At 35.3% G+C, this 24815-nt stretch overlaps 4 protein-coding genes and 1 long non-coding RNA gene across 8 annotated transcripts; 1 reads left to right on the top strand and 4 right to left on the bottom strand.

Annotated features, from left to right (window-relative positions):
- Positions 1–91: 91 nt before the first annotated feature.
- LOC114524783 (signal recognition particle receptor subunit alpha-like) lies at positions 92–5359 on the bottom strand. The gene is made up of 13 exons (XM_028545964.1): positions 5161–5359; positions 4829–4912; positions 4092–4392; positions 3842–4004; positions 3446–3605; positions 3225–3340; positions 3008–3129; positions 2824–2910; positions 2405–2577; positions 1503–1716; positions 1137–1222; positions 864–1040; positions 92–242 (listed from the first exon to the last, which is right to left on the bottom strand). The coding sequence occupies exons 1-13, from the start codon at positions 5275–5277 to the stop codon at positions 114–116; spliced, it is 1929 nt and encodes a 642-aa protein (XP_028401765.1). The 5' UTR covers positions 5278–5359; the 3' UTR covers positions 92–113.
- LOC114524782 (ribosomal RNA processing protein 1 homolog B-like) lies at positions 5340–22827 on the top strand. 2 transcript variants are annotated; one of them, XM_028545962.1, is made up of 12 exons: positions 5340–5589; positions 5987–6066; positions 6183–6240; positions 6437–6522; positions 6669–6730; positions 6948–7005; positions 7477–7548; positions 7994–8058; positions 8564–8654; positions 9066–10205; positions 22327–22408; positions 22651–22827. In XM_028545962.1, exons 1-12 carry the CDS (start codon positions 5448–5450, stop codon positions 22806–22808), a joined length of 2094 nt encoding a protein of 697 aa, XP_028401763.1. In that variant the 5' UTR covers positions 5340–5447; the 3' UTR covers positions 22809–22827. The 2 variants fall into 2 exon arrangements, with proteins under 2 accessions (XP_028401763.1, XP_028401764.1); XM_028545963.1 differs by lacking the exons at positions 22327–22408; positions 22651–22827 and adding an exon at positions 10322–11110.
- On the bottom strand, positions 11664–18091 carry LOC114524787. 3 transcript variants are annotated; one of them, XR_003687122.1, is made up of 3 exons: positions 16449–18091; positions 13385–15424; positions 11664–12230 (listed from the first exon to the last, which is right to left on the bottom strand). XR_003687122.1 is itself a non-coding variant. In XM_028545970.1 (2 exons), exon 2 carries the CDS (start codon positions 15219–15221, stop codon positions 14250–14252), a length of 972 nt encoding a protein of 323 aa, XP_028401771.1. In that variant the 5' UTR covers positions 15222–15424; positions 16449–18091; the 3' UTR covers positions 12300–14249. The 3 variants fall into 3 exon arrangements, 2 of the variants coding, with proteins under 2 accessions (XP_028401771.1, XP_028401772.1); XM_028545970.1 differs by lacking the exon at positions 11664–12230 and having other exon boundaries at positions 12300–15424; XM_028545971.1 differs by lacking the exon at positions 11664–12230 and having other exon boundaries at positions 12300–15424; positions 16508–18091.
- On the bottom strand, positions 18158–21981 carry LOC114524790. Its single transcript, XR_003687125.1, has 3 exons — positions 21314–21981; positions 20226–20655; positions 18158–18602 (listed from the first exon to the last, which is right to left on the bottom strand). It is a non-coding gene; the product is annotated as an uncharacterized LOC114524790 (long non-coding RNA).
- Positions 22828–22962: 135 nt separating the features above from the next.
- On the bottom strand, positions 22963–24806 carry LOC114524788. The gene has a single exon (XM_028545972.1). It carries the CDS (start codon positions 24092–24094, stop codon positions 23255–23257), a length of 840 nt encoding a protein of 279 aa, XP_028401773.1. The 5' UTR covers positions 24095–24806; the 3' UTR covers positions 22963–23254.
- Between the last annotated feature and the right edge of the window lie 9 nt (positions 24807–24815).

Raw genomic sequence — 24815 nt, 5'->3', positions numbered from 1 at the left:
CCAAACCAACAAAGTCTTCAAGATCTGTTATAATAAATATATTAATAGCTCTACATAAACAGAACACAACAGCCCTAGAGTATTTTTGATATAAAGCAAAAGAGAATAGCTTATTAGGCCTTTAGTAATGCGTGTACAACAGCTTTTGCATTCAAATTTCGTAGGTCAGTATAGGTTTGGCCAGTACCAACAAATACAATTGGCTGTCCTGTTGTGTATGTCATAGATATGGCGGCACCAACCTAAAATCAAAAAGTTAAAAAACAGTATATAAGTAACGAATCCAGTAGTGCGCCCTATTATAGGATAATCTCTATTATATAACACCCCATTAAATTTAGAGCGTTTAATTGGTTGATGACGATCACGTGATATTGAATAGAAAGCCCCATTTCCCAAGAGTGCAATGGAAAGCGTTCCATTGCACTCTCCAGAGTGCAATAGTACTATACATTTTGTTCCATTGCACTCTTAATGCTTTCAGTAAATACCATCCATCAAAATGCTTCTCGCACATATGGTTGTTGATCCATACAGTATGTTTTTTAATAAATTCTATTTTTGAAATGAGACAGTCTATTTTGGTATTATATAAAACAAATAATGAATGTTTTCATTCGTGCAATGGTAAAAATATTTTCACTTGGTGAAAGATGCCATTGCACTCATAAACATTCATTATTTGTATATTATACACCAATAATGATATCAACATTCACTCATTTCATAATTAAACGTATAATAGGGTTGCTACTCTGTAACAGTATAATAAACATTTTTACCCACAGAACATCTAAGAACATGTTTTAATGACGCTATTACATGCCGTAGGAGGCTATCGATAGATAAGTCAAGCACCATACCTTGTCATCAATAGTATCAAATTTTGTAAGCAGGATACCATCGATCAACCGCGGATTTTCTTGGGAAGAAAAGTCCGCTAAAGCTTGGTTGAATTTACTAAGCTGATCGACAGCTTCATTTCCCACCAAAGCTTCTCCGACAAACAAGATCAAGTCTGGATCATTGATTCGGATAAGCTGGAATGAAAAACGAAAACGAGGTGATGCAGTCGCAGGATTTTAGAACTTAGCCAGATGATATGTGCGCATGCATATCAAGTAAACCTGTGGTACCTTTGATAAAGATCTCATCAGCGGCTCGTTGTCCTGCATACGGCCAGCTGTGTCAATTAATACGATATCAAAACGTTGCTCGCGAGCTGAAGAACAACAGAAAAATTGTATGCATACTGGTATCCTGCAGAACTGATATAATGTTTTTCTATTTTTATTCAGATGAAGCTCGTATATCTTTCAGAGCATACCATATAGCAATGTCACGTATGCAAACAGAGCACTTTCTTTTAAAAAAGCGCCCTTTTTCACATGACTTTGGAAGTTGAGGGGGTAGTAATGTTAGACACTGGAACCAAGCGATTTGGTTTGTGTAAAGTTGTGAAGGTCTTACACCTGCATGTGGTGCGGTATACATGTACTTACCAAAATTAATCGCATCCATCGCAATGGATGCAGCATCTTTTCCATAACCTCGTTCATAAAGCATGACGGATGGCAATCCGTTAGTTTTTTCAGGTGGATGAAGTGAGTTTAGTTTTCGGACATGCGTTCTGAGTTGTTCAACAGCACCAGCACGGAATGTATCACCCGCGGCTATCATCACACGAAGTTTGTTTTCCAACAACCAGAAACAAATCTACGAAGTACATAATGAATATAAATATTTAGTATATTTTCAGTATTGAAAAATGGCCTTTGAGCATTCTGATTGGCTCCCTCAGCAGTAACTCTGAGGCAATAGTTACTGCTCAGAGCAGTTTGAGCAGTAACTATTGCTTTTCCCCAAAAAAACATGGCTGAAAATACTCAAAATCAAAATTATATTCATAAAATAAACACGTGTATCAGTTGTATTTATAAATAAAACTTTTTCAATACTGAAATTATACTAAAACAATTAGTCGCCTCAGGCTCGGTGATTACAAGTCTATATTCACTTCGCCTTCGGCTCAGTGAATATAAGCTTGTAATCACCTCGCCTTCGGCGACTAATTGTTAAATAATCCTCCTTATCACCCGTTATCCCTCATTATTAACTGAATACTGTATATTATAAGGCACAGAAACGTGTAATATGCAGTAAACAGTGCCCAACTCTATAAAGGCTGGCTCGAAGGAGACTTCAGTTGGTGCGAGTTCCTACTTTCGAAAATGGAAAGAGGGGCGTGAATACTTTTATTGGCGACCTGAAGGGAGGGGGGACGTTCAGGAAAGTGATAAATATTATTTTGCTCAGTGTCGGTGATATGTATTGTTTTAATTATTTTTTGCCAACTAACAAATGTAAGCCGTTAGTTTCATATTCCAGCGCGTCAGCAGCTTACTTTGGCAAGGTTAGTGGACTTGCCGACACCGTTTACTCCGCAGAACGTGATGGAGTATGGGCGGCCACGTCGCTGAGCGGCCATTGCGTCACGTAGAATATCAACACGACGGCGTGGAGATAAGATCTGTACAAGTGATTCTTCCAATCCCGACTTGACCGTGGACGATACACCTTGGAAAAAAATCAGAGAAAAGAACTAAAAGAAAGTTTGTTACTTTATAAAAGATAACCATACTGTACGTCATTAGCTGTAGGTCAATTTCTGGTCATGTACAATTTATGGACATATTAGGCTAATTTCAAGTAAATGTGGTGGGAAGTGTGTAGTAAAGTTTCAGTTCAACCTTATTCATTTATTATTTTAAGGCATTGAAAGTCTTGCCTCGATCGGAATACCTGTTGTTCAGGAACACTTACTTGAAAATGTCCCTAAAACTTTGCCTTCAAGCTTTGTAGCCACGCTGTTGCACAGTTTTTCAGCGATATCAGAGGCAACGTTCTTCGCTGAAATAAAAATGCCAAACGTTTGCTGGACAGTTACGAAAAATATTGACAAAGGAACAAAGTTCAACCAATATGTACAGTGGATAGATCAACTAACCAATCAAGTGCTCTCTCATTTTCTCTAAAACTGGTTCAACAGATTCTTTTGTCAAAGTTTTCTGGCTTGCAAGTCCTTTAAACCAAGCAAACACACCACCAGATTCCTTGCTCTTTTGATTACTATTACAAAACAAACTAATTAGTATTTATATATACATAGTTACGCTTTGTGTTGTACTATAGCCATAATTTCAATTAATGTACAGCACCAGTACCTGGATGATTGATTATCATTTTCTAGACCATTTTCCTGGAGATCAAGATCTTCATCAGAATCAGTTTCATAATCCATTGGTTTAAGTTCACCACCCATTGTACCAACAAATGATCTCTGTTAGAAATCAATAAATATATTTCTGTTACCACAATGCTCAAAATAATATCAGAATAATACAAAAAATTTTAAAATGTAAAGTTGTTAAATCACACACTGTACCATATTTTCCACTTCTTCTGTCTCATCCTTCCTTGCGCTAAAAGCATCCTCACCATTTGCACCACTGTAATCTAAAGTTGTTGCTTCTTTCTTAGTACCACCATTTTCCCAAACACGCGCTTCTTTCTTGCGTTCTTTCTTCATTGATGGTGAGCCTTTTCTAGTAAATGCAGTAACACTCAAAAACTGTCCGAATGATGTGATTGATGAACAGTAAGGTTAGACATGCTCCAAGCTAGATTTCCATCCAAATGTATAATTGGCACAAAAACTATTTAAAAACATTTTCTCAAACTCTCTCATTCATCTGTATAAATTTCTCTCATTCATCTATATTGCATGCATGCATACTTGTAATTGAACTAGTACAGTAACTAGACAAAGTAGCATACAAACCCTGTAGAAGTTGTTTTAGGACTTTTGGCAGACATTTTCTTCATCATTCTTTCTCTGTTCTTTTGTATCATTTCATCAGTGTTATCTTCATTTCCTTCGGTCAGAGTGCTGGAAACTGCTTTGGGACTAACATCAGCAGTAGCAGTCTTTTTGGCACTGGCCTCTGTTGTAGTACATGAAAAAATATATAAAATACAGTACGTAAAATGGATTATAATCTATAAATAAAGATGAATATATTCATGTATACCTGTTTTGCCTTTACTTTTGTCAGTTTTAGCTTCCTCTTTCTTTGGGTCAATTTTCATGGAAGCAACAGTTTTTTGGGATTTTTTTGATTCTTCAAAGGTTCTCATTTTCTTTGGTGCTTTCGACTCCAGCTTTGCAGAGTTTTCCAGTTCTTTCAAGATAGAATTGAAATTTTCTTGAAACTCAAAATTTCTTATTTCTCCCTTTTCTAAATCATCTTTGTATTTATCACGAAACACAAGTTGTATATCAGTAAGGAGTTTATCAATGTAGGATAACTGAAGGTTCTTCTGATAGGCAACCTGGAAAATTAATAAAATAGAGCATAGTCTATCACTGAAGCAGAGATACAGAACTGGATGCAATCTTAGTTTTTGTTGAGTCATGGATAATGGATAATAACATTTTCCAGTAAGGAACAAAAATTTAAATTATTTGGAGGATTTACTTTTCACCAAATGCACATAGTATACTATATTATTATGTATACATATAGTTCATTGGTTCACAAGTGGTATGACATTACCATGAGAGACTAAATTAACTGCTTAACCACAATGGACCATGGTGGCCAGGTGATTGTGGTAATGGAATATCAAGCTGTCTTCAGAGAATACATATATTCTCAAAATGTCAATATTTATGCATAATTTTACTTGATGAGAGTCACATCGTCATCAATTTGCAAGGAATGATATTATATTATTGATTGATTTTATAAACAAATCGCACACTTACAACAAACACAAGTTCAAACTCATTATCCAACTTGTATTTCAAAGCCAACGAGCCATGAGTAAATGAATTACCACCTCCACGTTCCTGTGGTACAAATGTGAAAATCGTGAATTCGATTATATAAATGGGTAAATGTATATTAACCCGCCACTGAGATATATTATATCATATGACACATTAACACATTTTGAAATATTATTAAAATGCGACGAGGATTTTATTCATACATATGCAATCTAATTATCTTACATCAGGGTATTAAACCATCAAGTTTATTATCAACCAATGTACTAATTAATATAAGGTATATAAAACGAGTGTAAACACCGTACCTGAAGTATAACACTTTTGATCAGCTCATTCACAGGTAAAGTGAATGACTGGCAAGTGCCCTGAAAACACCAAAGAACAATCCCTCCTTTCGAAAATATTGTAAACAAATCCAACATGTTGAAACTTTTCGATCTTTTCGATTTGTAATGAATGGAAACAATGAATCAGCGGCTTAGCCTCGCTTTCGCTTTTAATCACAAAATAAAACATCTGGAAATGTTCAGCGGTGTGTTCATTGAGCTTACTTTGTGTTACTGTGTAATGTATTTATTCCACGTGTTTAAATATGGCCGCCCCAGCAAGGCAAGTTTCTGGTGGTGCAGAGACGTATTTTGCAAAAAAACTCGCTAGCAATGAAAAAACTGTTCGAGACAAAGCTGTAAAGAAGTTAAAGATTTGGATATCAACGCGGCACTCGACATCATCAGGTTCGGTTGTTTGATTGTATGTTAATTTCATACAGTTTTTTTGATACATAGTTTTATATACATATACTAATACTGAGATACACTGATATACATACTATAATGATACATTTTCAAAGCCAATTGAATTCCATACAAATTACAAGAAACTATGTCAACTTTGACTGGGTAATGTGTACCCCTTTGCATGCTATTCAAGAGCTTGATTGCTTTAATAAAAAGGTTTTGCCCGCATTCATTCAAATGGTGCCCCTAAAGAAAAAAGTTGATCAAGCAAAAAGTTTATCATTAAGAAAATTATCATTACATACGTAATAATATGTAAGATCCTTCTCAAAAATTCTTATATAATTTGCTGGGTAGAAAAATTATAAAAGTATGGTGAAACAATTTTTTATAGGTCTTTCTGAAAGTGATATGTTGAAACTTTGGAAGGGTCTCTTTTACTGTATGTGGATGTCTGATAAACGTAGTGTACAGGTATATAACTGGTTTGTGAAGTAATTGAGCCAATAGTTAACAGTAGCTACCATATTTCTTCTGTAGTCACATAATTTTTTGTTCTTTTTTATAAATTATACACACTTTATTTTTAGGAAGAACTAGCAGAAAACATTGCCCAGCTTCTCCACTGCTTTCAAAAAACTACTGCAGGTATGCAATATAATTTGTATTTTGAATTAATTTGTAGCTAAAATAGGACTTGATTCTCTTTTGTAAATATGAACCTGCTATTAATTTCTTCTTTCACACCCACAAGACCAGTAAAATTGTAAAATTCTCTCTTCAATAATTATTCTGATTTTTTTTATATCAATAAACCTTTCTGTTTGTAATTATTTATATTCAGGTTTGGAGTATATTGATGGCTTCTATAAAACAATTTGCAGAGAATGGCATGGAATAGATCGATTGCGATTGGATAAATTTTATCTGGTAAGAAATTAGTTAATTAAACTGCAATAAGAATCTAGAGAACAATTCTGTAAGTGTGCATATAATTTTGCTCATAAACCTTTTTCAGCTACAAAACCAACTGTTAGTGTTGAGTTTACTGATATAATAAAAACTATTTTTTGTAGTTAATTCGAAAATTTGTGTACCAGACTTTTGTGTTTCTGAAGAACAATGCTTGGAACAATGAGTATGTGTTTATGAAAGTATTTTTTTATTAAAAATTTTGACGTGTTCAGCAGTCTGGCAGTTTTCACTGTGATTGCATGGATACCGGTACAGTGATTTTTCCTTTGCACAGCAAAACATAAATTGGTTGAAATTTCAATATACATGCAAATTTACTTTAAAATGAATATACCAGGCCTAAATATATTGCCATTTAACATTAATCTTTTTTCTGCTAGGACTATAGAGTCTGTCAATAAAATGTTGGAAGATGGACCATTATCTTCTAGTGAATATGTAAGTACATACTTGGGAAGTGGTCTATTATACAAATCATTTTGACCAGATAAATTGATATTTGCAGTTTAACATATTTTCCCTAACACTACAGCAATCTATAATCAACAAATAAGCAAATGTCTTATCCAGCTTCATTGAACAGATTTATTTAGAACACCGTGCTGTTCTGAATTTGTTTATACACATTTTATATACATTTTTTTCCATATTTGTTTGTTATGTCAATTTTTGGCTTTTGCATAACTTCATTTGGTTTTCACACAAAAGTGTGAAATTCTAAGGGCCCTGCCAGCTCATCTTTCTCCCATGCCCTTAATATATAAAATATAATTTATACGATACTTCCTAATTTCTGCCTACTTAAGCCTCCCTCAGTATTTGTTTGAAATATAAATCTCACTATGTTCACAGTTCATGCACACACACATGATTTTGATGACCACTGATATTTTTGACTTGCCAATATAGTGTCCTGATGGTGTAAAGATTCATATCATACAAGTGTTTATTGAGGAACTTTTGAAATGTTCAACTAACCAGGTACTGTGTTTCAATGTTAATTTTGCAATCAAAGGTGGTAGGGGTCGGCTGCTCTGTTTTGCAATCATGAAGTGTTGAAAAGGGGGCACAATGAGGTAAAAATTAGATAGAGGTAAAATCTAGGGCACTCATTGAGGTAGATCCATTGCGGAAGATGGGATGCACCATTGTCAAATGATGGCAAACAGATGGCAAACTTTTGTTGTAGCTACAATGTAGTGTGGAGATAAACACAGTGTGAATTAAGAAGAGCCAGTTTGGTTGCTTTACTTTCAAAACAGATTTTATGTGTTATATTTTGTATGATAAAATCAACGATATTACAGTACACCGTAAAGATAAAGAACTTATTTTAGTTGACCGATGTTTCTTTGATTTATTAATGTACTGTATGTAGCACTGGTCTTAAATCATACATTAAAGTTGATCTTTTTTCTTCATAAAGATTCCAAGTTCCGCTATTTCTCAACTACTACAACCTTTCATTAAACTACTCGCCACTTCGACGAAGTAAGGAATACTATATAGATGCACCGTAGATACACGTAAATTTATCATGGGCTGGCACTTCGAAAGCAGGTCAACTTTATCCTGCATGTGTTAACACGAATCTCCAAGGCCAAGGCATAAATATCAAATATCCAATGTTAGCTTCTATATGTTTATGATCCAGACGTCTTTTCAAGTTTTATATGTAGCACAAACTATGTAATCGAGATGTGTATAGTTTGCCGTAAGGTAGTAATTGCTGTTGCCTTTGGGTAGCCTAACACAGGCAGACTAGTAGATACTACCCGCAGTAGATACAGGTAGACTAGTGAATTTAAAATGTAATTTCGCACAAGTTTCACGAGTAAAGAACAACTAAACCAAGTTTGCAAAGAAATTTTTACAAGTCTGTTTTTAGAACAGTTTGTGTATTGCCTTTTTCAAGTTTCTGTAAAACGTTTGCTCCAAGATGTTACTTGCATTTAACAAGCTAAAATCTTATACTTATAATATGTCTATTAAATAGCAAAGTTATCACGAAAACTGTGGCAGAGGAAATATTTACTCGGCTGTCTCAGAAAGTTGCGGACGATCGGGAACAGGATTTTTTCTTAAAGGTAAAAGTTTAGTACTGACTTTATAGTTAGTTATTACCAATACGTTGCAGTGTATATATATATATATGTAATGGTGCATGTGAACAACCTATATTTGACATGATTTATTAATTTTTAATTCAATATATGTATTTTTCCATTAAAAATACATATATTGAATTAAAAATTAATAAATCATTTCATGGATATTGCTTTTTACTATATGTATTACTGTACCTATATATAGTGCTGAAGTAACAAATAGTCGTGAGCAATATAGTAATTTAAAAAAACACAGAAAAAATTCCGTCATCCAGCTATCACATATTTGATATACTGTACATTTTTAGTACCATTGGTAACTGTCATTTGAGTGCACGAGAAGAACACAGTTTGAACTTTTTGTGAATATTTCTTCGTTGATATTTTTAGGTGGATTTTGTATCGATAAGTGACCAATTTTTCTCTTGGGCCAGCCGTAAAGACATACCAGTACGAAACAGACAGCTTTTATACCACTTCAATGACAAATTTAGAACAGCCTCGAAAAATTGTTGTGAAAGCCATGATATTGAAGAGAACGGCAAACATGGATCGCCGAGCGAGCCTGAGGGAAACTGTAACGGAAATGACGAGGCAAGTTTAAGTAACTGTGATGCAACTTCCATGGACATTGATGTGGATGTAGATTGTGAAGTTATCGTAAAGAGAAAGAAGAAAGGCGGAAAACGAAAACAAAATAAAACTGTGGAAGGTAATGTTCATATTTCGGACATGGATACATCTTCTGTCAATGAACTCGTCAAGAACAAGAAGAGTGGAAAAGAGAAAATTAACCAGAAATCTCCAGATTTAGAAATGGAGATTAAAAACAAAGTTTTAGACGATGACAACACCGCAGTCAACGAAGATAGTAGGATACATGAGAAAAATGATAAGTTTGCAAATGAATGCTCCATGCAGAAGATAAGAAAATGCAAGAAACGTGAGGGTGTTCTTGAGTCGAGAAGTGAACAGAAATCGGACATGATTAATGTTGAACCCAAATCAAAGAGAAAACGTGAAACACCTTTTGAAAAGAAACCTTGTGAGGAAGTACACGAGAATGGTAAATCGAGTAAGAAGAAAAGAAAATCCAACCAAAAAGCTGTTGTTTCTCAGTCCAGTAATGAGAAAGAATCAGTAGAAAACGAGAATAATAAAGATTGGTTAGAAATTATGGATAACACTTCCGACTCTTTAGACGGATCGTATTTGAGTACACTCCCGAAACAAGCTCGAAATTATACGCCGGGAAAAGTTGCCAAAACTGAAATGATCAAGTCTGGTTCGATAGTTCGGAATACCGATGATAAGAAATCCGACGTTGGAACTGGTTTAAGTGCAGCTACACAAGTAGTGGCTAATGGTAATACTATAGATAATGACTCCAATGAGACTACCGAAACCAGAAAGAACGAAGATGGTAATTTGTCTCCTGATTCAATGCCACTGGCTATGTTTCTTCGCCACTCGCAAAAGAAAGTGAAAGTAGCCACTGAACCAAAAACAAAGAAGGAAAGAAAACAATTGGTAAGTACAAAAATTGAACTTTATACAGTGGAATATGATGCTATTTATAAATTCATTAATGCGTTCGAATAGACCAGTAGACCTTTTCAGCTTGCATGCAAATTAACCCATTTCAGATGTTGTGACCATGGAATAGCCAATAAAACTTGCATACAAGCTGAAAAGGTCTATTATGTGTAAAACTACAAAACAGGAAATATTCTCGATTGTTTAAAATTGATTAACGATAGAGAAATCGAAGAGTATCAAATATTTTTTTCTGTTATTCAGTAACGAGAATGAACTGCATGCTATACAAACGTTCTTTCGTGCCCTCTGAAATCAGAAGTTTTGTAAAATATAAATAATACAAGACTAGGGCGAAGGAGGTTGCTTACAAAAACAAGGTTTCCATCTCCAATAAATGGTTTATGAGGTAAATTAAGGAAAAGGTTAATTTCATATAGAAACAAAAGTTCTGAAGTGTATAGCTATGATGTCAAATATTCCCAAATTGGGAATAGAAAGCCTCGGACTGATAAATCGGTCGGGTGGCGTTAGACTACACAATCATGCATGTCTATTATTTTTATATTGTGAGCGCAAGTAATTGATTGTTTATGCATGGTAATGGTTTTAGCACGATGGGAAATTATATGGTTCAGGCTATTTTTCAGATCCCAACAAGTGCGCGTTTTATTACATACGAGGATGACAAAATTAGGGTTATAAAACAATGCAGTAGTCTAAATATATATATTGAATAGCGTGATATAGGTTTCCCAGGCGGATTGATTGATGAAATTTACACTAAACTTGCAATGATCGTTCGACTATCTGTTCGGGTTATTATCCTTCATTCCTCCATTTTGAACCTGTGCGTCACTGTCTTGCTGCACGTTAAAGTTTAATTCAAGCGATTAGTTTAGTTTTGATTGTCACCCACACAACCAAAATATACTAATAGTTTACGAATCTGTTTCTTAACTTCATTCCAATACTGTGGCGTTCCGATTAACCAATTGATTGGAAGCATGGCTGGCACGGCAAGAAACATTGGTATTGTGTAAAGACACACTTTCACCAAAACACGTTTATCACATTCTGGACAATATAGAAGAAACATATACGCTGTATTTGATATTAGGGTGAAAAAAAACAAGGTCACTATGAAGAAAAACGTTGTTCTTGCCAAGCGCATGTTTTGTCCAATGATTACAAGCCCTTGCTGTGTTGCTGATGCATTGAACCTTTTTCTAAGATTGTCGTTCCTTTTCCAAAGCGTATATAAGGTGCATATGCACATGTATGCAATGGCTGTGGTCGATATCCAGGATAAGCACACGAGTAACACGACAATTACTTTCAAATACTTATCAAAATCGTCAGTGAAGATAGGAAGTATTATCATCACTGTAGTTACCACTATCCAGTGAATGCAGATGAAAATTCTCGTCGTTCTAATTTTTCTGGGATCTATTGTTTGGAATTCCAACGGTTTAACAATCAATGAATATTGTATCAGTGTTAGAAGAAGCACGCTTGGATAGTACTTGGGTAAGACTAAGGATGTTGCAATGGCCCCAGCTTTGAAAGTACAGATCCTGTAGGATTTGATTTTATCCTCGATGCCGCAGATAAGACCGAAGATAGTTGCGATAAGATTAACGATGCTAAGATTTGCCAACAACAGCGCTCTGCTATTGCGTGGTTTTTTACCTGGGTTTTTCCATATCATCCACAGTAGCACAATATTCAGTATTATGCCAGTTATGGTTGTTATATCGTTTAAAACCAGAATAACTTGAGTGTTTTCGTCTGGCTCTATTGGTAAAAGAAACCAAGCAAGTGCGAAATATTCTTGGAAACCTGAAATGTTTGTTGAATTTGGAGACATTGCATGGGTAACTTGCAGTTATGATTAATGACACTGACAGTGATACGAAACAACGAAACTTTGTTAACAAGGATTTGGATCGGTAGCATCTGATCTCCACCACCCAATAAGTCGAGTACCATAGGAAACTGTCAAGCAATCCAAGAAGGCTATATATAAACAAAATTATATATAATATTTTTAATGTAGTTACATCAGTGAAATTATGATGACGCTTTGCTCTTTACGCGGCAAAAATAGTCCGACCGGTTCTGTTCGGGGGGGGGGGTTATTAGTGGTTTAGCTCTTTCGATGTCTCAATTTCATTCAACATCGAAATCAGGGTACTGAAGAAAGGCGCAGGGGACGTGAAATGAAAAGAACCCAATGTTCTTGAATAAGAACTCACTGTTGTACGTACATTATATAGACTGATGAAATTTTTGTCCTTTATTCATGCAAATGCACCCACTCCTGAGAATTACACAATCGTGAACACTTATGTAGGTATATATGCAACCGTCTGTAAAGTTTATACATATTCCATACTTTCAAGGATTCACCAATCACGGGATATACTAGATCAAATTTACATTTTAAAATTGTTTTTAAATTTTATGACAGGACTGTCCGTATTACCCGAGGCTGTTTAGGCGCTTTTGTTGTTTTTTTGTTCCTTCTTTTGAACATTGGTTGTATTCTGAATATACCACATGCAGTTTATAAAACATCAGGACAGTTATCATGCAATGTTGTGGTGACTAAACTTAGCAACAACAATATTTGTTCAAACAAATTAACTAAATTACTCACAAACACTTAGAAACGTAATCACGATTTGTGGGAAACGAGGGAAATATGACGGAAATCTATAATAGTATCATAATATCTACCTCCTCCGCAGGCGCTAGGGAGCCCGCCATATTTGCCCGGAAATAGGCCCGCGGGGGAGGTAGGCATAATATTGATCTTTCAATTTTATTCTAAAATATTTTATCGTTTAGGATTTTATGATAGTGTTCATTTATCACGCATGTTAGTTTGGGTTTTGGTTTGTTCGCCCGCGGCTGAAATACTTCTCGACGTTCGACTTTAGTCATACTAGCATTCCTGACGAAGGCTCTATGGTCGAAAGTTCGAGAAGAATTTTTGTCTATTTTTGTTTGAATAGACGCTGTCACCCTGCATGCTCCTTGGTTATATTGGAACGTTTGGGTGAAATATTAGAAATAGGGGAATAGTTATGTCATGTCAAAACTATATACATAAAATTACATATACAATAAACCGAATCAGTAGGCCATAGTTGCCAGTATTGCGATACCTTTTATTCAGCAGTTCATCTTCCTAAACCTTCATCCTTTGATAGTATAATGTTCTTAGTTTCTGTATAGTTAAATCTTTAAACCGATGTCACCTGGTATGTCAGAACAGTGCATGAATTTTGTTTCTATCACGTTTCGTACGCTTATGCATGCAAGAAGACCATCATGTCACAGTTAAAATTCTTTGTTTTCATTAAATTCTTTGTTTTCATTAAATATCAACTCGGAAAGTATTAGACCGGATAATTAAATGGTAATGAACGCAAAACTGCGTCATTTGACAATCTGCGTATCACTATCAAACATTTGTAATTAGAGTAATATACAATTAATACGAAGTCTAATTATAGGAGTTCTCGTCATTACATGCAGGCCAGGGGCAGGTTGCACGAAAGGTGGATAGAGCTATCCACCGGATTGTGATTTTTTCAACCGTTTTAAACATGCCTGAAAAGCAATGAATTTACAGATTTGGAGCCGATAAATCGGTCGGGTGGCGTTGGACTACACAATCATGCATGTCTATATATTTTATATTGTGGGCGCAAGTAATTGATTCTTTATGCATGGTAATGGTTTTAGCACCATGAGAAATTATATGGTTCAGACTATTTTTGAGATCCCAACAAGTGCACGTTTTATTACATACGAGGATGACAAAATTAGGGTTATAAAACAATGCCGTAGTCTAAATTTATATATTGAATAGCCTGATATAGGTTTCCCAGGCGGATTGATTGATGAAATTTGCATTAAACTTGCAATCGTTCGACTATCTGTTCGGGTTATTATCCTTCATTCCTCCATTTTGAACCTGTGCGTCACTGTCTTGCTGCACGTTAAAGTTTAATTCAAGCGATTAGTTTAGTTTTGATTGTCACCCACACAACCAAAATATACTAATAGTTTACGAATCTGTTTCTTAACTTCATTCCAATACTGTGGCGTTCCGATTAACCAATTGATTGGAAGCATGGCTGGCACGGCAAGAAACATTGGTATTGTGTAAAAACACACTTTCACCAAAACACGTTTATCACATTCTGGACAATATAGAAGAAACATATACGCTGTATTTGATATTAGGGTGAAAAAAAACAAGGTCACTATGAAGAAAAACGTTGTTCTTGCCAAGCGCATGTTTTGACCAATGACTACAAGCCCTTGCTGTGTTGCTGATGCATTGAACCTTTTTCTAAGATTGTCGTTCCTTTTCCAAAGCGTATATAAGGTGCGTACGCACATGTATGCAATGGCTGTAGTCGATATCCAGGATAACAACACGAGTAACATGACAATTACTTTCAAATACTTATTAAAATCGTCAGTCAAGATAGGAAGTATTATCATCACTGTAGTTACCACTATCCAGTGAATGCAGATGAAAATTTTCGTCGTTCTAATTTTTCGGGGATCTATTGTTTTGAATTCCAACGGTTTAACAATCAATGCATATTGTATCAGTGTTAGAAGAAGCACGCTTGGATAGTACTTGGGTAAGACTAAGGATATTGCAATGGCACCAGCTTTGAAAGTACAGATCCTGTAGGATTTGATTTTATCCTCGATGCTGCAGATAAGACCGAAGATAGTTGCGATAAGATTAACGATGCTAAGATTTGCCAACAACAGCGCTCTGCTATTGCGTGGTTTTTTACCTGGGTTTCTCCATATCATCCACAGTAGCACAATATTCAGTATTATGCCAGTTATGATTAATATATCTTTTAAAACCAGAATAACTTGAGTGTTTTCCTCTGGCTTTATTGGTAAAAGAAACCAAGAAAGTGCAAAATATCCTTGGAAACCTGAGATGTTTGTTGAATTTAGAGACATTGCATGGGTAACTTGCAGTTATGATGGATTAATGACACTGACAGTGATACAAAACAACGAAACGTCGTAATCAAGGATTTGGATCGGTAGCATCTGATCTCCACCACCGAATTAGCCGAGTTCCGTTATTCATCCAGTAAACTTCAAATAGGCAATTAGCAACAAATATAGACCATAGGAAACTGTCAAGCAATCCAAGAAGGCTATTATAAACAAAATTGATACAGAGATTTATATATAATATTATTAATGTAGTTACATCAGTGAAAATATGATTATGATGGCGCTTTGCTTTGTCTCAATTTCATTCAACATCGAAATCAGGGTCCTGAAGAAAGGCGCAGGGGACGTGAAAAGAACCCACTGTTCTTGAATAAGAACTCATGTTATACGTACATTATATAGACTGATGAAATCATACAATCGTGAACATTTATGTAGGTATATATGCATCCTTCTGTAAAGTTTATACATATTCCATACTTTAAAGGATTCACCAATCACGGGATATACTAGCTCAAATTTACATTTTAAAATTTTATGACAGGACTATCCGTATTGCCCGAGGCTGTTTAGGCGCTTTTGTTGTTTTTTTGTTCCTTCTTTTTGAATATTGGTTATATTTTGAATATACCACATGCAGTTTATAAAACACCAGGACAGTTATCATGCAATGTTGTGGTGACTAAACTTAGCAACAACAATATATATTTGTTCAAACAAATATACTAAATTACTCACAATTAAGCGAAAACACGTAGAAACGTAATCACGATCTGGGGGAAACGAGGGAAATATGACGAGAATCTATAAATAGTACCATAATATCTACCTCTTCCGCAGACGTTAGGGAGCTTGCTATATTTGCCCGGAAATGGGCCCGCAGGGGAAGTAGGCATAGTATTGATCTTTCAATTCACAGTTCAATTTTATTCTAGAATATTTTATTGTTTAGGATTTTATGATATAGTGTACATTTATCATGTTAGTTTGGGGTTTTGTTTTGATTGCCCGTGGCTGAAATACTTCTCGACGTTTCGACTTTAGTCATACTAGCATTCCTGACGAAGACTCTAGGGTCGAAAGTTCGAGGTGAATTTTTGTCTATTTTTGTTTGAACACGCTGTCACGCTGCTCCGTGGTTATATTGGAACGTTTGGGTGAAATATTAGAAATAAGGGAATAGTTATGTCAATGTCAAAACTATATACATAAAATTATACATACAATAATCAGTAGGCCATATAGTTGCCAGTATTGCGACCAAAAGATACGTTGTTCTATACCTCTTATTCAGCAATTCATCTTCCTAAACCTTCATCCTGTGATAGTATAATGTTCTTAGTTTCTGTATAGTTAAATCTTTAAACCGATGTCACCTGCTTTGTCAGAACAGTGCATTTTGTTTCTATCACGTTTCATATGCTTATGCAAGAAGACCGTTTTGTCACAGTTAAAATAAAGTTAAAACAAAGGTTTTCTCATTAAATATTAACTCAGAAAGTATTAGACCGGATAATTAAATGGTAATGACCGCAAAACTGCGTCATTTAACAATCTGCGCATCACTATCAAACATTTGTAATTAGAGTAATATACAATTAATACGAAGTCTATTTTATAGGAGTTCTCGTCATTACATGCAGGTCAAGGGGCAGGTTGTACGAAAGGCGGATAGCGCTATCCACCGGATTGTGATTTTTTCAACCGTTTTAAACATGCCTGAAAAGCAATGAAATTACAGATTTGGAGCCGACAGTTTTGAAAAAGAACCCCCAACTTAAGAATATCAAGGTTTATTAATCTAGGCCAAACAACGAGTAATTTTAGAGCGATTGAAAAAAAACCACTATCCGTGGATAGCGCTATCCACCATTCGTACAACCGGCTCCAGAAGTTTTAACATTGTCGCAATGAAAATTTCCCCCAATAGGATTCTTAACAGAAAGTTACCCATGAAGCATTTTATTTATATTATTTATACATTACACACTGAAATAGTTATATCTATCCGACAATCAGAAACAGTTTGGAATAAACTAGGAGGACTTCATCACCTATTGTCACACCTCTTGCTGCTCTTTCTGCAGTAACCGTAAAGCGTAACTCGCGTTATGAAACGTTTCTTCCGGATTTAAACCTCGCCCAGTTCAGATCAATTTTCTCTGGAAGACCTGACAGCCTAGTTGACGAGAGCTATGCATGTCATTAAGCATTTCAGTTTTTTTAATTAATAAAATAGTTAATTTTTGGGCGACTGTATAGTTTCAATGTCTCCAACACGGTGGCATATTGCTAGTTTGCAAACTCGTTTCTTAAATTCTTTCCAGTACTGTGGTGTTCCTATTATCCAATTCATTGGAAGTATGATGGCTGGTATGGCCATGAACAACGGCATTGTATACAGGCACACCTTCGCTACAGTATCTTGATCACATTCCTTACAATATAGGAGAAACAGATACGCAGTATTTGATATCAGGGTGGAGAGAACTACGCTCATTATGAAGAAGAACATTGTTTTTGCTAAGTGGATGTTTTGAGTAATGATTACACTTCCTTGCTGTGTTTCTGAAACATTTAACCTTTCTTTAAGAGTATCGCTTCTTTTCCAAAGCGTGTATAAGGTGCGTATGTACATGTATGCAATGACTACAGTCATTATCCAGAATAAACAGACGAGCAACAGAACCATTACTTTCAAATATTCATCAAAATCGTCAACGAAGTTAGGAGCGATTATCATCACTGTAGCAACCACAAACCAGTTGATGCAAATATAAAAGCAATGGTCGTCGTATTTCTTCGCGGATCTATTGATTGAAATTTAAACGGTTTAACAATCAAGGCATACTGTGTCAGTGTTAGAAGAAAAACGCTTGCATAGTACTTGGGGAAGACTAGGGATGTTAGAATAGCCCCAGATTTATACGAACAGATCCGATCGGATTGGAGTTTGGTTTCGATGCTGCAGATAACTCCAAAAATCGTAACTACGAGATTTACGATGCAAAGATTGGCCAACAACAGCGCTCTGCTATTTCGTGGTTTCTTTTCTGGATTTTTCCATATCATCCACAGCAGTACAATATTCAATATTATGCCCGTTATGATCAATATGTCGTTCAAGACTTCAACAGCTGGAATGGTATCGCCTTCCTCTATTGGTAAACGGAACCAAGCCATTGTGAAATATTTTTGTGATCTTGTGACGTTTGTTACATTCGAAGACATGGCACACTCACGGGACAACGGTTGAGATGGATTAATTTGTTGCAACTCTAGTTCGATGAACGAAATTCTGAGATAAAGTTGAAGAAATTTAGCCTGAAACAGCGGGATCTCTGCAACCCAATAAGTCGAGTCTTTTATTCTTCTAGACTAAAGCAAATTCAAATGTTATTTATACTCCTTTTCAGTATATAAAGAATAATATGGGCGTTTTCTTTTTCGTGGCAAAAACTGTCGGATAGTGCATTTTTCAATCGCTTTATAAAATCGTCCGTTGTTTGGCTAAAACTTTTATTAGACCTTAGTATTCGTAAATTGAGGATTCTCTCTATAAATTTTATTGCTTTTCAAGCATTTTTGGAAAGGCTGAAAAAAATCACTATCCGGTGGACATATATATATATATGTCTACATATATACGCTATCCATCTTTCGCACAACCGGCCCCTGTTATTTGTGCAATCAATATGTTTGCATTTGATAATATTAATGGATTCACGGTGTATAAGAACTGCCGCCCCGCAAGCATTTAGCTAGCCTTTAGCTATAGCGTATAGCGTTTAGCTAAAGATGCGCGCTGATCGATCCCGCTTCCCGCTTCTACAATATATAGCAATATCATACAAACATCACTCACACTTTAATTCGTTGGAGAATAGTGAAGGCAGGCGCACACGGCGCGATTTCTGTCCTAAGATTTTACGTTCTTAACGCGTGGTATTTGCCAGAGAAATGTGAAATTTTGTCATAAAACTGAGATTGCGTGATCGCGAGCACTTGTCAAAACATGGGTATATGTAAATATAATTTCAATTTACATCATAAACGCTAGCTATAAAGTCCGCTATATATACCCTGCGGTGCAAATTTGAAAATAAATTTCATCATTTTATGACCTGATAAGCAGCGGCACCTTGAAATGTAGCTACAATGGCTTTGACGTCATATATCAATGACTATCAGTACTATATACTATAGAGTGTATTGTGAGTTACTTTTTCTTATATATTGTAGCCATTATCACGATTGACTATATTGCATGCATTTTCAATAAATCATTGCCTGGCGGTTTTAACTATATATAAAATATATCAACATTGCCCAGTGCAGATTTGAATGTTTCTTTTATTGACTGTTCATATTACACATGCAGTTGATAATCTGCTGGATATTTTATTCGTTTTCAGTATAGTGGCAAATGGCAAAAATAGTTAGCAAACCGAACCGCGCAAACAATTTTTTATCACCTTTAAGAACTTCTTTTACAATGTTTGGATAAAGTTCAACAATAAAATGTTTTCAGCTACTCAAATAAATATTAAGCTGGGAATGCCAGGAATGCTTACGTAGATTGAATGATTGTTTTGAAGGATTGTATTCAAAAGGCAATATACATGATTGTGCATGTGTGTATATGCATGTTACATGCGTCACAAAACCACTGAAAATATATCCATATATATTAATATCCATATAAAAATTGATCTTTCATTGATTTTGAAATTGTTGAGGATGTGAAATAGAAGTTATTATTAATAAAAGTTATAAAAATAAAAAGATATGAGTGATAATAAAAAATTGAGTGGATTGGCATATATAGTTCGATCTTATGACACAGACTCTTCAGCCAGTCATCTCCCGGACGATGTTATAGTTGAACGTTTTTAGTTTATCACATTTGGTACATACAATACAAGTCAGCACACTACAAAACGTTGACCACACGCTAGTGAATTTCATTTCCGCACAAAATTGGAGCACGTGTATAAATACCTTCGAGAGTCAGTAACTCATCTTCTTAAACCCCTCCATTCCTGCTCTAGTGTAACTTTCTTATAGTTCCTATACAAGGTGAAACCGTCAAACAGATGTAACCAGAGTTTTTACAGCGATAATGTTTCCTACAATATTGTTCACGTCGCTGGAAGCAGACAATTTCATGTATGCATGCTGCTATGGTTGACTATTAAGAGTCTTTGTTTTTATTCTGTTTGTCTTGGAAGTTATCTCATTCGATAAAATTGCATGCATCACAGTCATTTAAAATATTAGAATAGTAATTAATATATATATGACGCGTGTAATTATAGTGTGCTTTAGGCACAACGTGAACCATCACTTACCTGAACTTAATCATGAAACTAAAAAAAATCAATCTATTCTGTGATTTCTACCCAGTTTATTCTTCCGTGCATGTACTAGCCTATAAATACAGTCCTGCATGAGGATTAGAATGTATAAGATACAATAGTGTACTATATAGTACAATATTAAAAATTATGCTTTTATGCATTATCGTTCAAAATTTTAACAGCTGGTAAGGTCTTGTTTGATCCTATTGGTAAACGAAAGAAAGACATTGTAAACTAAATCCTAATTCCTAAGACGTCTGATGTTAAATCCACAGACGTCATTAGTTTAACGTTTGAGTAGCTTTGAGATGGATTAATTTTGTGCAACTTTGGTTTTGTGAACGAAACCTCGGGTCAAGTTGACTAATTGCATGGACTTGCAAAGATCAAGTTGAACGACGACGTGTTATCTGCACCAGAATAAATAAATTGAGTCTTCTATTTTTTGAGAAGCAATTTGAACGCTTATACTAAGGTAGTAAAAACTAAGGTAGTAAAGCTTATAGCTATAGCGATATCTATTTCGATTATTTTAGAGTTGATTACGGAGTCACTGCCAGTATAAGTTATAATTATAACGAATTGTCATGCAATTTATCTTGACCTTTGGACTAATTTCTCTTCAATGGTATATTGCGTAATCATAATATAGAAACATCTGAATCTTCCCGAACAAGTTCCTTTAAATCACGATATGTATACACACAAACATTCACTTTATTTATATACCTGTACATCTGGTGTTCTTTCGCCAGTCTCGCCTGTCTCGGTCTCTTCTTAAGCAGACTATAGTTCTCAAATATGCAATCTTCGTTAATGGCGGTGATGACTGATGCATGAATAACAAATGTCGGTGAAATATGAGAACCTTGATTATTTTTTAGCATGACTTCCTCTATAGCCTTAGGCTAGTTAATGAAGGAAAAGAATTAATATGTAGAAAAAACGTCTTTTTAATGAAATCCCAGTTCATATCGCGTTTAATTTCACTGGAACTTGAAATAATAGTACTTAAATAGATGTAAAATTTGCTGATACGGTATAAATGGGTGCAATCATCAAGGTTTTTTTCATATGTCATACAAGTAATAATTTCTGTGACCGTGCATGCAATTGCGGAGAATCTTGCGCTCTTGGGCTTTTTATAGCAAGAGCAGATAGCGCTCGTCTTCCTATGTCGAATTGTGCAACTCTTTGTTTATTTGTATTATAAGGAAAAGTCATAATAAGTTTCACTCAAGAATTTCACTTGCTGAAGCTGATAACATTATGTAATAAGTACAATTTTCACTAGAATCATTCATATTTCATCAGTGAAACATTTAATGAAATAAGAACCGCTTGCTGTTAAGATGGGATTTTTAAATTATGCAATTTGTTATAATGGGCATTCTTGATGATGGCGAACACACCTGCCCCATGTTTACAATAAATAGTTTTTGAGCTACAAAATTAACTACACATTTATCATAGCTTTAATCAAGATTGCAATCAAATAATACAAAATCTTTGGGCAATAATTCAGCCTTAGACGTTTGACTTCTCACGAAAGCGGCAGCAAACCCAATTCTCTCTCCTCCCGAAGTCCCATTTCTATCCTGCTTGAACATCGAATATTTCCTCTAAACTAAGTATTTCCACACACGTTATGTATATTTGATTCAAATTGTCAAACGACGTCAATTTACCTTTTTGCTATTTTGAACGTTTTGATGTATGCTATGATTTATTCTTCTTCCCAGGCAACTGGAAAGATGGCAAGTTCAGATAAGACGAAAAAAGTTCGCATCGAACTATCCAAGAATACAAGTCATACGACTCGAGGTAAAGTGTCCTGGATAACTATGTTAGCAATACACTTTTTTACAGTTATATACCATGAGCTTGATCATTTCGTTTTTGGTAAAATTTTCTCACTGAGAGTCTCACTGATGACCTCTTAGGAATTGGCCCTCAAGCTACCCACTCTTCATAAGATGTCTTCTCTCTAGACTCTATAGGAGATAGTCCTGTGACCTGTCACTCATGTTATGCCATCATATAGTTAGCTGTCTTATAATTCACAGATTACAGACGAAGTCTCAAATCGCCTATAATCCCATTTGATGCCAACAAGAAACCAGTACAAAGCTCTTTGAAGACGACACCAAATTCATCAAGCAAGACAAATAATAACACTTCATTACAACTACGTAGAAGACCAACTTCAGTAGACTTCTTTTAAAGCAAATATCGTACTTGCATTCGTTATGATTTTTATCAAAATATTCTATCTATATAGCTTGATAGCCTATACTATAATTTTATTGTTATATGAGCTATTGAGATCTTCTGCTAAATCACATTGTAAGTTTCAGTCATGTAAGCAAGGAAGAAAATATATTTAATAAAGGTCGTGTGCACTTATCGTCTTTATTGTATTTGGACTTCAACTTGTGCAGTGTATAAGTATACAATGCAGTGTATAAATATATAATGCAGTGTATAAGTAGCAAATGCAAATTAAAGCAAATGCAACACTTTCTTTATTCAAAATACAGGCCACATACGTGCACAAGTGAATTGGATCCAACAAAAATGGATCTTGTGAAAAGACCTTGAACGATTAAATTTTATTCAGCCTTTAAAATGAAATTGCACCTAAAATTTCTTCTATCGAAATTCACATTATCACGTATCATATTGTGGTTGCCTTGCTAAAAGCTCATTTAATGCTAACGGAGGAGGCAAAGTATCGTATGAGATTCTTTGCAAACTACTATCAGAACTACAGTACCTAAATCCACCATCATTTCTCATCTGCTCGGAGAGCTCATCGTCAGGAGCTTTGATTTGAATCAACCGTGGCTCTGGATGTAGTATCCTTTCACGTACTTCAATGCTTAATATCTTCTCAATATCTTGTAGTTCTCTGCTTAAGTTACACATCTGGTCAAGCACATCTTGGACCTCGTTCACCAGACTTACTTCTTCAATCAAAGGATTATCGTCTGTTCTAAGAAAATCGGTGTCGTCCAGAGCTTCTCGTTTCTTTGGGAAATCATATCTGGTTCCAGAATCAGTTCTGGAGACACGTGCCTTCTTATTCATAAGTTTACTTTTCCCTCCCTTGTTGTCTTTCCCACGAGGTGTTTTTGTCCGTTCTTCCTTGAGGCGCATATGTTGTTGCCGAATATCGCGTAATTCGTTCTCCAGAATCATCTCCATGCATTCCATTTTATTTTCAAACGCATCCCTTTCTTCCCGCGTCTCAAACTCGATACCGTAAGATTCATACACTTGCCGTTTTGGTATGCAATAATTGCACCAGTTTTCTGAGCATGTCTTATTTTCTCCAAACACGTCGTTTTCCTTCTCAGAAAAGTAGATGTGTCTATTCTTTTCTTCGTTCGCGAACATATCCCAAGGGTCCTTCGCATGTTGTTTTCTATTATTGTAGGTCTCGTCGTACCCGTAAACAATATTCTTGAACGTGTGCCATCGTTGTCTAAGACAGTAACATAAGGACATCTATCACAAATTTGCTGCATACCAACTGCAGCAGCTTACTTCCGAAAAGACAGATCATTCCTTTCTTATGATAAGCGTTGGTTCGGAAATAACGCTTTCCCCAAGTGTATTTTACAATAAATATTCTAGCAATATATACGACGCAAGCCAAGTAGGCATGCAGGTGGCTACCGAATTCCTGTCAAAACAGGTAATTCGGCTAAAAAAATGAGCATGGCAAGTATTTTAGCTAACCATATAAATTACTCGATGCATATGCATTTTATACGAAGAACCCCTCATTCCAATCTCGACGAGGTCCTTTATTCATTTTCAATCCGTGTTTAAATTTCTTACTTGTGTAGTTTTTATAAATTCAATAAACCATGCATAACAACAATTGTAGTCACTCGCGTCCATTTCTATATGTCAAGCTCTCGTATACGCTTGGTAAAAAACGTTGCGAATTAAATTGACTTTGTTTTGTTCGCATAAAGATGGAATAATTCTTGTCGTATTGGAGGTTTATTAGCTAAATTCACAAGTCGTTACTAACTATATACTAAACCCAGATTCGAAGATTTGCGCGCAGTTGAATGAAGATAATTCAAGATCGAGGTCTTTCTCTGCAATCGTTATTTAAATGATGCGGATAAAAGTGAAATTCAGTGACAGTGGAGTAGAGATAACAGCGCATGCAACGCAGTGGTAGGTCTATTGCTTGAGAATCTATATCTTATAG

The sequence above is a fragment of the Dendronephthya gigantea genome, unplaced genomic scaffold (assembly GCF_004324835.1).
Source record: "Dendronephthya gigantea isolate DGI-Jeju-01 unplaced genomic scaffold, DenGig_1.0 000032F, whole genome shotgun sequence".
NCBI classification, from domain to species: domain Eukaryota; kingdom Metazoa; phylum Cnidaria; class Anthozoa; order Malacalcyonacea; family Nephtheidae; genus Dendronephthya; species Dendronephthya gigantea.
This window is presented reverse-complemented; position numbering and strand designations above follow the sequence as displayed.

Coding starts and splice junctions, on each gene's coding strand:
- LOC114524787 (XM_028545970.1), bottom strand. CDS start 15,221: ATGTCTCTAAATTCAACAAACATCTCAGGTTTCCAAGGATATTTTGCA.
- LOC114524782 (XM_028545962.1), top strand. CDS start 5,448: ATGGCCGCCCCAGCAAGGCAAGTTTCTGGTGGTGCAGAGACGTATTTT. Junction 8,059..8,563: donor CTACTCGCCACTTCGACGAA/GTAAGGAATACT, acceptor TCTATTAAATAG/CAAAGTTATCACGAAAACTG. Junction 8,655..9,065: donor AACAGGATTTTTTCTTAAAG/GTAAAAGTTTAG, acceptor TGATATTTTTAG/GTGGATTTTGTATCGATAAG.
- LOC114524783 (XM_028545964.1), bottom strand. CDS start 5,277: ATGTTGGATTTGTTTACAATATTTTCGAAAGGAGGGATTGTTCTTTGG. Junction 4,005..4,091: donor CAAAAGTAAAGGCAAAACAG/GTATACATGAAT, acceptor GTACTACAACAG/AGGCCAGTGCCAAAAAGACT. Junction 2,911..3,007: donor AATGAGAGAGCACTTGATTG/GTTAGTTGATCT, acceptor TTTTTATTTCAG/CGAAGAACGTTGCCTCTGAT.
- LOC114524788 (XM_028545972.1), bottom strand. CDS start 24,094: ATGTCCTTATGTTACTGTCTTAGACAACGATGGCACACGTTCAAGAAT.